The sequence below is a fragment of the Lissotriton vulgaris genome, unplaced genomic scaffold, assembly GCF_964263255.1.
Source record: "Lissotriton vulgaris unplaced genomic scaffold, aLisVul1.2 SCAFFOLD_1152, whole genome shotgun sequence".
Classification (NCBI taxonomy): domain Eukaryota; kingdom Metazoa; phylum Chordata; class Amphibia; order Caudata; family Salamandridae; genus Lissotriton; species Lissotriton vulgaris.
This window is the reverse complement of record NW_028246626.1, coordinates 514,936-527,418: the sequence shown is the minus strand read 5'-3', so window position 1 is coordinate 527,418 and position 12,483 is coordinate 514,936. Positions and strand designations below refer to the sequence as shown.

Genomic DNA, 12,483 nt, shown 5'->3' with positions numbered 1-12,483 from the left:
ATCATTGTATTGATCGCTTAAAGTGAGAGTCAATTATTTTGTTTGTATACAACTCAACTAAAACTCCCTCAGTACTTTTTTCCAGGGAATGGTACATACTGTTATGCGTAGGGGCAAATACATAATTCTATTTATAAATTCTTGGTCATTAACACTGAGGAACGTGCCTCTGATATTTTGCCAATAAGATTGTAATAGAAAGAATGTATGATTCAGGGATTCATTTCAGTGGAGACAAAGTCCTGCATGCTGATGTTACTCTTATTTTGTTACCTTGCAGATGCCATTCTTGTGGTTGCCATCCTGCAGGAGCTCTCAATGGTACTTGTCATTCTGTCACCGGGAAATGTTTTTGTAAACCATTTACTGAAGGTTTTAAATGTGACACTTGTGCTCCTAATTCAAGCAATCTGGATATCTTCAACCAATTTGGCTGCAGTAAAGGTAAGGAACTACTTATTATTCTCTTCCGAATATAAACAGCTCAAATTAATCTTATGGTTCTTCTCTGTTTTATATTTAAGTCTTACAGATGGTCTACTGAGCAATGACATTAGCATCTACCACAACAGATGTTTTAAACTTTGCATTTGTTGATCTCAGCAAATCCCTATGTGACACATTTTAAAGCATGTAAAATTCACTCTTTCAAATCTTAAATCAAATGGGTAGGACGCTTCCCCAAAGAACCTATGTTAAATGTTATGTTAAATGTTGTATACTTGTAAAGCGCACAGCTGCCCCAGCAAAGGGGCGTCCCGGCGCTGTATACCGCTGGGGAACCCGTCCTGGCTTTCCCTGTGGGAGGGTCCCTACTGGGAATCCCCAAGGTGGAGCCAGGCATCCCCGGCGTTGATGGGGCCGTTGTGGAGATTAGGCAAGCTAATGCCCAGAGTTGCCGAGTGGGACCCCAGGTTAGAGTAGGCACCGAGGCGAGAATTGTTGAGTCCGCTGACCCTGGTCCACGACCCTACCGCGCCGGGAATGGAACCCTGGTCCCGGGCCGACTTCTGCTCTCGGGTCTGCCGCCTCTAACCAGTGAGCCATACCACTCCCACTATCTGCAGACTACTCCCTTTGTGTTAGTTCTTGGGAAGATCCATTTTAGGTCCTCTGGCCTCCAATGAGCTCTAGACTGCCCCAGTGAGGCCTGTAATTTGGCTGTACCTGCAGTGTGGACTTGCTCACAAAAGCACAAGAGCCCTCCTAGTCTATGGACTCTCTGCCCTGGGTAGGGAAGGTGGCTCTGGCCAGTGCCTAGAACCATTGCCCAGGAGAGGAGAGGAGGTTCAAGGTATTCTGGGCAGCTGTTTTCTAATCGAGAGGATGGCCAGGCATGCCGGCAGCATACCTCCTTGCCAGAATCAGAGGTTCTGTGGCAAGCAATCAGGGTCTGACCTTGATGGGACAAAGTGAGTGAGGCTCCTTGTGATAGCTGTAGTTGTGTCCTTGACGGCACCAGAGCAGTTCATACCAATGTTTTATCAAAAGGAATCCACAACTTCAAGGTGCATTCGAAGTGTCTATGATTAAAGTGTTTTGCAAGTTACAGTAATTCTCACAGATAGCTTCATTATTCATTGACTCACAAGCAGAGTGATCCACATCTAAGAGTCATAGGTAACGTTTGCAACATTTATCACCGGCAGATGCAGGAAAAACAGCAGCATCCCTTGCATCCTGTCAGCACAGTTAAACAATCTAGGACCACATCAGTTTCCAGGTGTGTGGCCCAGGGGCCCTATCTGGCGACACCGGGTGGGCAAGTGACATCCATGACAACAGAGGCAGATAGCTGAGCCACATGTCTACATGGGCAACACACAAATGGCCAGACATGACTGCATGAGCATTCAAACTCCAGTCTGATCACACAGCACCAGGCACTAGGTATTGGAAGTAAGTGAGTTTCCCCACCAGTAAGTCAGCAGTATGCTATTCTGCAGCAGCCAAGGTTTGACTTGTGTTGTTGAAAGTCTCCTGCTTAAGCAGTGGCGCTAGCCATGCCACTGGCTGGTCATTTTGCACTTGGGAGGCACTGGGGGAGAGGAGACAGAATTCCAATTGGCTCTTAAAGCTAATAATGGAACACCCAATTTAGAGCATGCCTGTAAGCCAGAGCAGTGGGGGCAGCTCTCCTTGCAGACCTCAAATTGGCCCACGCTCAAGCTTTTGGGTCATGTCATGGGTTTTCGAGCAACAATGCATTTTGAAGAGATATCAAGCTTCCCTCTGGGCCCTTGCGCTTTTCCATTTATGATGGCCTTCTGTCAGCAATGTATAATGTCTTGAGCATTCGAAACTCAGACAGGCTGAAATCATACACGGAGCATATATGCAGCAGGGACATCTGAAGCCCATCCCAGGAAAGACTGTAAATTTATTCCTGTAGGGTATTGCTGAGTGAGAGTGGCTCTGATTTTGTAGGGACGTTCTGGTACATTGGCCTTCTCCAATGCCCTGGCCCAGTAGTTCAGTTCAGGTCTTCATTGTCCTTCTGCCAGCAGACTACTCTGCCAAATATTCATCTGTAGTACTTGGAGAAGAGAACCAAACTGCATGACTTCTTGGCGTTGGATGGGTACTCTTAGGAGGACTACCCCCTAAAATTCAGTCTCCACTCAAGCTTCCGGTGGCCACAGGTGAGGCACTGTTTGTTTGCTGAATGAGGGGACAACCAGGCCCTACACCCAGGCACTTCATGCAGGTTCTGCCTGAGAGACAGCCAAGATCAGGCATGTGCCATCACTCGGGCCAATCTTCTGTTAATGAATCATAGACTAGATCACCCAGGGAAACTATGTTGTGGCTTTTCCTAGCTAAATAATGAAATTTGATAGTTGTCTCAGGATTCCACCAATGCTGTTGTTTTCCCCAGCATGGCCGATCTGAGGATCATACTAACCATCTAGTCTGCAGCATAGACCGCGGAAGTGTACAGAGGCAGCGAGTTAATCAACTTAAGCTTATGATGTGCATGTACTGGGATTTCCTCGTTGATAGGAAGTAATTGCAATCTCCAATCCCTATCAGGAACACAATACTCACACCTGTTAGTAAAGGGGTAGATACACACTGATTCATTCAGTGTTTCATATTTGCATCCCTGGGCTTATAAGCTTATCCTAGATCTTGCTCTTTCTTGTGTGGCTGAGTGCTTCTTGGCCCAGTAAGAAGGTGAATGCTGACAGATAAAGGTCACTTAACTAGTTGGGACTGAGCAATCTCCTTAAATATTGAAATTAAAAAGACAAATAAATCCATCAACTAACAACACTCCTGTACCCTCTCCCACAAAATTGAGAAAGAGTCTCAATATGTCAATCCTTTTGGTGCCCTAAGTGGGTGATTTTTACCAAGTTGAGATAAACTAAGCTACAAACTCCACTTCTGTTGGTGCTTTTCCATTATTTACTTTAAGATTAAATGTTGCAACCTCGTTCTCTGTGGAATCCAAAGACTTTGGTTTTCTGCAAGCTGCTCAGCGGTTCATTGGAATGACAGTGACCTTTCGCTAGTCAGCATTGTTTTGTAGTTGGAAACCATACTAATTGATCAACCTTGGTCTTCTAACTTGTATTCATGAATATTGAAAATATACTTGACAAATGCTTTCACTTTGGTTTGCCTTTAGCCGTTCCAAGAATTTCACCTCCAGTGGTGCAAATCAAATTCCCCTAGCAAGCCTTCTTAATAAAGTCCCAAATTGCAAAAACACACTGAGTAGAACAAGACTCCTATTCCATCATTCCTAACTGTAGAGTTCAGGAGACTGGACTTCTTTGAACACTTTTCCAAGTAAATGATTCAGACCCCTAGGACACTCAAGTCAAGAGCATCAAGTGGCCGACTAGAAGCAGAGTCTGAAACAATTAGTAGATCACCACATTGACGACTGACGCCATGATGCAATTACACATTTTTTACACAATGTACACTTTGGAGCTGTAATTACTGTGGCTGCTGTCACCAGACTTGCCATTCAGTGGATCCTCAATCAAGGATTTGAAGTGTATTCATTCCAATTACTGGGCCTTGAAAGCATCCTGGATTATTTTTTACTTACTACCTCCTTGAGGCTGGTGTGTATGTTGGAGCCATTTCTCAGGCTCTCTGGGATCAACCCTGGATTCACTGTGGTTGCCATCGTTGGTACAGAAAGTACCATTGAAAGTTGATAGAACAGACTCTTAAATGTATCATTGCCATCACATTGATATCAGAGGTTTCTCAGGTTCACCCGTGTGACTGACTAAGTCCAATCTTTTCCTAACCAGACCGCGTATCAGTATGGATTTGGGTAAACCATCCTTGAGCAGGGTATCTCACTTTGGATGTTTGCTTTGCCTCCCTACCTGCCCTCTAGGAAGGCTAGATTGTGGAAGTGCTAGTTGCCTGTGACTCATGGACAGGACTTCATGGTCGCCAGCACCCCGACCTCTGGGACCTAGGAAGAAATACTGTACAAAAAAGGGTCTCAAGCCCTAATCCAGTGGAAAGTAAGTCAGCCTACTTGTACCCTAGATGACAGAGTGGGCATTTGAGCACGTGTACCTGACCTTCTGGAACCCTAGTTGGGCAAAAAAGCTTCAAATGAGCTCCCGGGGCGAACTCTGTTGTGACTGAGGTACCGACGGACAGTGCGGGGCCTCCTTCCTGAGCAGCCTGCCAGGTTGTGGTGAGGCAGGGCTATCCTACCTTGGAGGATACCTTGTGTATGACCTGATAAGAAGATACAGGGATACTGGTTTTGTATAAATATTTTACTATTTTCTCACAATTGTAGCAGAAGCAATAATATTACAACTAGTCCTGAAGAAAGCCAACAATACAGGGATCTGTTCATTGGGCTGAAACATGTTGATCTTAATGTGACAGTGGTTATAAATCCATACCACTGTGTTGCTTCACGTTTTAACTCTGCCAGGTAGAGCACAAAAATAAAACTGATGTTAGTGCATCTATCCCAGACAGTTTTAAGCTCACTTTTTCCACTTTATATTTCACACGGCGCTGCAACCTCACGACACCAACCATTCTCTCATATGGGAATTAGTACCCATCCTTCCCTTTAAAACAAAACATCTCTGAGCTCCTTCATAACAATACGAAGTAGTAGCTCCCAGTGATGACTAGGATTTCTTTTCTGGTAAGGAGGACCCATATGATGAAGCATGTCACCCTTGGGTGAGTGAGGGTTCTAATCCTTAACGGATGATTCCCCTTACTGATTGATACTTTTTAGGTTTTTGAGAGGACACAAACTATAGTACATCAATGGTTATACTACTGCTCCAGATAAGACTCGAGGTGATCTATGTATTTGTGGTCTTTGGGCCATACCAGAACCTGGAGCCCTGACCAGAACTGGTCGGACATTTTACCCCAGCTGAGCTCTGGAGCACTCCCAAGGCCTTTGGAACTAAGAGCTGGCAGATGGACCATAGGTCCAGGGTCTCACATCCAGGGCCTGCTGCAGTTTTGACCAGGATCCATTCAGAAATGTCTGCCGTGCTGTACCATAGCAGTGATAACTTGGCCTGACTAAGCGTACCCTGGCTACTTTGGAGTCCAAAGAGTTGGTACCGGGAGTTCAGAATTCAGGTCTGCCAGAACTTTGACTGGAACCTGTCAGAGCTTTTAAATCTGCCAGAGCAGGGGATCCCTCTCTAAACTTGCAGGACCATATTCTGGGCACTTTGCCACACCAAAGACCAGCAAATGGAGCACAGACCCAGGGGTCCATCCCCCCCGCGCCCCGGACTTGAACACTAACTGGGACCTTGCCAGATCTTTCCCAGGGAGGCCTCACCTCCTAGCCAAGGAGGTTAGGCCTCCCTGGGCCTAAAGACATTTATCCTTGGTAGCTTGATACACCAACCAAAGCTGGCAAAGCAGTATATCCCCAAACAGTCCAAGTACATCCAATCAGCCAGAATACAGAGCCTTAAACTTGCAGGTGCTCTGACGGAAACCTGATCAGAACTCTTTGCTCTAGAGCAGCATGGGAGCACACTGCAAGCCTACAGAACCCCACACTGAGTCATTTGGGACATTGCAATTTGACACATGCATGATAGGCAAGGAACCTAGGCCTCTTTTCTTTTGGAACTATGGTAGGGTCCCAGTGAGCGCTTTTCACCTCACCTCACTGAAGCAAGGAAGCCATTGTCTGGCTTACGAAAATCTCATTATTGCCTTCAGAGACACAATAGATGTGCCTCACACCCAGGCTCAGAGCTTGCTCCCCTGGAATGACGCAGATCTAACTTGTCATCCAGTAAGAGCTTACACCTTTGCTAGAGCAAGGGAGGCTGCGCTGTGCCTGAAGAGCTCCATCTTGGGTATGGCGGACACCAAGGTTCAACATTCGAAGCCTGGACTGTGGATCTAAGCTGGAGATTTTAGTGGGAATACAGAGAGAGCATCCCTCCTCCTTGCCAGAGCTCCATACTAGGTATTTTGGGACAACGTTGGCAGCTTACCTTAGTCAAAAAATGTAAAACTGTTCACAACAGCATGGTCAGCATGGCATTGAACGCCTGCAGATCTCATGGATCCCAAAGTCACACCCTCTTGACTGGTAAATGGGTTTGGTCAGTCTGGAGATTCCTCTACAACGTTTTGGGGAAAGGTAACAGTAGAAGGCGTTTCAACTAATATACCCAATCTTCTGAAGGGCTAGCTGTGGAAAAGCTTCAAATAAGCCCTTATAGAGACTTGTAGATCAGTGCAGCCATCTAATTGTAGCATTAATTTCCTTGTCCCCCATCTAGTTGTACAATGCATTCCAATGGGAGATGGGCATGACTTTCTGCTTGTGCAGTGGAGGCAGGCTTGAGAGAGATGTACACACTAGGTTGGTGGCTAGAGTCTAGGCCCTAGGGCCTCTGGCTGTTGTTAATAAATCCTTTTTGCCTCTGAGGTGCCCAGGAGTCACTGCCAGAATAGGATTTGTCAGCTATTTAAACCAGCAGGAGACGATTAGGCCTCTTAGAGCCTGTAGTTCTTCATCCTGGGTTTAAGATGCCACTGGAAGGCTAAGGTGCCTGGCAGACCATATAGTGACTAAAGTCAGCCTTATCACACCCTCCTGACTTGGGACAACGATTTGTCCAGTGCAGTGGTTCCTCTATTCCTCAACAATAACTATTTGTGGGATGATGACAGGGCTTTCTTATAATCTGTTTATCCGGATGACACAAGGGGGTACATCTGAGTGAGAAATTATACTTCATTGTGCACTGGCTGCAAGAAACCTTCAAATTACCCCTTATCACCGCTTTTCATGTCAGCTCGAAATTCGGTACTCTTATACAATCCCTCACAGCTCCTAAAACTGATATACAAAGGCCGAATAGAACATACAAGTTTAAAATGTGTTTCATGCAAAAATAGTCAGCAAGCATTCAAAATAAGCAAGGCATTCGCTTTTTCAACAGACCAGAACTTCGGCCTCGATTTGTTGGACCATGTAGTGCTAAAATCCATATATTTTGGTGCTACATTTGTACACTTTTTCTCAATGCAACTGAATGGAAGCAAGAACACATGACATAAGTGAAACCCTACAGATAGGCACTGATGAGCATGTGCTAAGATCTTTCCTGGAGAATAGACTAGAAGACCTCAGTGAACTGATAGAACTAACACCAAGAAGAATTGCCTGTACTATTTTCTAAAAGCCTCACTTTGATCTGCCAACTTCTGGATTAGGGTAACTTTGTTAGATGGTTCAGTAACACGTACAGTATACTACATTGGTCTAACATGACAGAGATACATTTAAAGTGTGTGTATGTGTGAAATAATGCTAAGTCTTTAGTGGTCTTCAAGCTTGTTCTAAAACGAAATAGCAATTGATTAATAAAATCTAACGGCACGTGAATCACATGGGCATTAGCGGTTTCATAGAATACATGTAAGCATTAAGGCTCATAAGCAAATGATTTCTCTTTCTCACTGCTCCAGCAAAGAGATAAACAAGTCATTGCATCAAGCATAGCAAGGAGAGAGTGAACATTCCCAAAATGTGAGACCCTAAGCAATGGTGGAATCGAATGGAAGTGTAGTGTCAGATCCAGAGTATCACAGTCTACATGAGCCTAAACCTGAACCTTCATGGTGACTGCATTTGCCAGCGTGAGAAGATTAGCTCTTATTCATTACACCACAGTCAACCAATCACAGCTCCTGAAGATTATAGAGAAAATAGAGTTGAATGAAAATAGGAACCGGACTAAGGATTTGTACAGTGAAAAATAAATGTCAAACTCTTTGAGATTGCATAGCCCTCTAGTACCATTTACTGGAGCACAAAGTGAAACCTTTTTAGCTAACACATTCTGAGGTAATAGACAACAATTCCACTCTCTTCACCAACATGTATATGACAAGTCTTTTTCGAGATTGACTAGTGCTATTGTCATTATCTGCACTGCCATCATATATATCACAATCATTCTATAGAGCAGATTTGCATGCACACACCATCTCATGAACTATCTCTTGTTCTGTTAATATATTGTGCAGAGATATAAATAAAGTTCATTTCTCAAGCATAATTTCATTAGTGCCTCAGAAGAAGTGCTCAAAATGGCCCTGTGCTGAGTTAGTACAGAGGGTTCTGCAAGCTATTTTTGTAGAGTGGAGATTATGCACTTTCATTCAATGAGTAGCCCACCAAATAATAAAAGGAAAGTATCCGAATTTACTAATCAAGTCCTACTTAATGCAGGTGTCTTAATCGGTGCTAAATCACTCAGATATGTCAATGTGCCTCCCTCTCAGTTGTTAAAGAATTTGACATGTTTTGACACCAGTGGGTACCTGGTGTCATCATGTGTTTACCCTTACACAGGACTGAATCATTCTATATTTGGGTGTTGTTAGCAAACATTTGGGAATGGATTCGATATTGATCTAGAAATTTGGAGAGAGGGTGCATGAAGAAATTGAACAGAAGGATCAGAATCATCTTTGAGGACACAGCAAATTGACCCTCTAGAGGAGGAAATGGAATCACGAATGTTACGTGCTGACTCCTGTAGGACGAACAAGAGCAACCCATTATGTCTGAAATAACCTGGTTAAATGAAAATATGAGGAACAGAGAATCATTAAGGAATCATTCCATATAAATTCTGAAGCTGTTTGTAGCAGCTCAATTACAAGAAAACAATTAATTTAGGACATTAAAGAAGAAGTTAATCAGTAATGCACATAATCTTATATAACTGTAGAAAAATTACAGAATGATCATAAAGCAACAGAATAAGAAGCAAGAAACAGTGCTCAGTAATGCCAGTGTGTAGTTACAATGAACAAATGACTACAGTCTAGATAGTAGAGCTGGATATAAATATTAGTCACAATTCCAAGTATGGGGACACCTAATTTGGTCGTTATAGTGTCAAGTATGTTTATTTTTATTTTATTTTACAGTCCCAGCGCTGTTTCAAACAAATGGATTGTTTAACAAGGTCAGAATTAGGACAAAGGGCAGTGAAGGGCACCTATTAAATTTGAGACACATAGGGAAAAATAGTCAACAATAGTTATTGAATAATTACAAGAGGCTAGAGCAAAACATTGGAAGTACTTACTGAAATTCTTCAGTGACTGGAATGGAAATGGACCCAGTGTTCAATTGATTTTGAACTTAAATCGATGTTATAATAGTACAGTATTGTTATGGAATGATCCTTGAAATCCCTTTTGACTAACATGACTTTACAGATCTTACCTTGAATTCTACTATTACCTCTACGGAGGCCTTAACTTGGCATAATCTGCAAGCTCTTTTTGGCCATAATGTTATATAATATCGTGTTATTGCCCCTATGGTCTACATTCTCACATTGTAGACACCTGGGCACCCAGCTTGCCACTTGCCAATGGCCTCCAGTTCCTGCTTGTTCCTGCCTGATCTCGTTACTACCTTTTGACCAAGTGACACCGCTGCTCCCCGGGTTGAATACCCCTTCACCATTCTTCCCGCAAAGAGAAGCCCCATTTATGCCAAGACCTACTTAATGCAAGCCACAGTGTGACTGCATCAGTAGGCACATGAGCACATAGCTTGCCACTTGCCAGTGGCCTCCAGTTAGTGCTTGCTCCAAACTCATACATTTGTTACCTTTTAAGACCAAGTGGCACCGCCGCTGTCTGGGTTTTCCTACCCGGGTTTTTCCCACTCACCATTCTTCCCGCCAACAGAAGCCCCAACCATGCCAGTACCTACTTAAAGAAGGCCACAGCGAAAATGCATCAGTAGGCACGTGGACACCTAGCTTGCAAGTTGCCTCCCGTTCCTGCCTGATCTAGTTGCCTCCTTTTGACCAAGTGACACAGCGGCTGCCCTGATTTTTCCACCTGGGTTTTTCCCACTCATCATTCTTCTCTCCAACAGATGCCCTGCCCACCCTACGGCCTAACTAATGCAGATCGCAGTGCAACCAAACTGTTGGCGCACCAAAGGTGAGCCTGTCTGCGCATTGAACACACCCAGTGACATGAACTCTGGCCCCATGTCATCCACCCAACTCCACAACCACATCCACTATCGGAGCCAACGAACCATGCCACTACTCTTCCACATTCCTCCACCACCTTAACAACAAACATGGCAAACACGTCGCTACTGCGCACCCCCCAGCGCCATGGTAGGACATTTCTCCTGCACCCATTGTGATTTCACTTCCGACGCTGACACCACCACCTCCAAACAAACGATGTACAACACCACCACCCCACACCAACTGTCTGCCAGCGTCCAATCCCTTGGGAAATACTTCACAAAATCTGGTACCTCCTCAACAGCAACACACTGAGCTTCTCTTCCTGACTGAAACTTGACTCAACCAAGCCTCTAACCCAGACTTCGCCACAGTAATCTTCCCGTCTACAGAACCATACACCAGGACCGAACCGACAAACCAGGTGGGGTCTTGTGATCATCTACAAAAACCCGATATACTGCACCACCTCCACAGACTCGGACACAAACCTCTTGGAACATCTACACTGCAAATTATGAATGGACAATTACACCATCCTTAAGCGAATACTCACATACTGTCCCCCAGGCCAGAGTGGAATTCTGCAACCAGATTGTAGACTTTATCGCTCCTCACTCCATCAGATCAACCAAATACATCCTCTTCTGGGACCTCAATTTCCACCTGGAAGTCAACACAGACCATAATTCCACTGCCCTCTTCGACAGCTTCAGTGACCTCGGGCTCACCCAGCTTGTCCAGGGACCAACCAACACAGCATGCCACAACTTTGGCCCTATTTTCTACTCCAACAACAGGATCACCTCCACCCAGAGGGCCCCATTCACATGGTCCGACCACTACATCATACATTTCAAGGTGCCCACTGTTGGAAATGGGATTTCAGGTTGACTAGGGCAAGCGCCTAAGTCAGGCAGAAACCACCACTCTAGTCAGGGCAAGGGAGTTACACGCTGAAGATAACCCCTACTCACCCCCTTGGTAGCTTGGCAGAGCAGTCAGGCTTAACCCAGAGGCAATGTGCAAAGCGTTTGCGCAACATACACACAGCAGCGACACACTAGGCACACCACAAAGGAAACTCGACACATGGTTATATCACAACATTACACATAAAACACATTAGAATTAAATCACATATATACACTGTGCCACCTGGCACTTGTATGACTTTACAGGGATTATGTACACTACAGGGCTCATAGGGCCACTGTTATAACATCACCACTCACAGTTAGTGAAAACAACCAGAAACTACTGGTAAAGGTAAATTCAGCATAAACATACTAGGCAAAAGTATCTGCAACAGTGCACCACCGTACCCACTTTCAGAGGGCACACCTTAGGCAAAAGCATTAGGCCTAAATCACATCATTGGAGCACTGTAATCACTGACAAGGTGCACACAGCACCATATGGCATTATGTCCCACCTAAAACATAGGGGTGAACTTCAGGCCATCTGGCCTGAACCTAGGGTACCCATCCTGGGCCTCCCCGCAATGCCCTTGTCCAGAAATCAGTGCTCTCCCCACTCTGTGTGTCCATCAAGCAGCTGCCCACTATCTAGCGGTGCAGCTGCAGACACTGATTTTTGCCCCCAACCTTAGGGCAACACCAGAAGTGAATCAGGGCAGTCTCGGTCATCAAGGGGGGAGGGAAGGCGCCACCTTGCTCCCCCTTCTCTTCCCTGGCTCAAAATGAGCAATGTTCCTGCCCTCACGGTGACCGGAGCTCAATGCAAGAGAGCTCAGCCCCACTCACCCTTCCTTGGGGGATGAGCAGTTCTGCTCACAGCTGTTGGCTGTAACACCCAGGAGGATTCCTACCTCTCCTCGGCTCTGCTCTCCCTTGTGTGACTGTCTCTCCGTCAGGCAGGACCATCACTTCGGCACAACCGCCACAGCTGGGGCCCTTCTCGGACCTCTGTCGGCCCCTTCTGGGGTCCTGTAAACCCTGCGTCC

The 12,483-nt window shown here is 45.2% G+C and overlaps 1 protein-coding gene across 1 annotated transcript in view; it reads left to right on the top strand.

Annotated features, from left to right (window-relative positions):
• LOC147665810 (usherin-like) overlaps nucleotides 1-12,483 on the top strand; it is a gene marked incomplete at its 5' end in the record, with an annotated part of 525,382 nt that overhangs the window by 176,789 nt on the left and 336,110 nt on the right. The window contains one exon of the mRNA XM_086949466.1: nucleotides 281-444. Within this exon, the coding sequence (XP_086805592.1) occupies nucleotides 281-444 (164 nt within the window). The remainder of the gene's footprint in view (nucleotides 1-280; nucleotides 445-12,483) is intronic.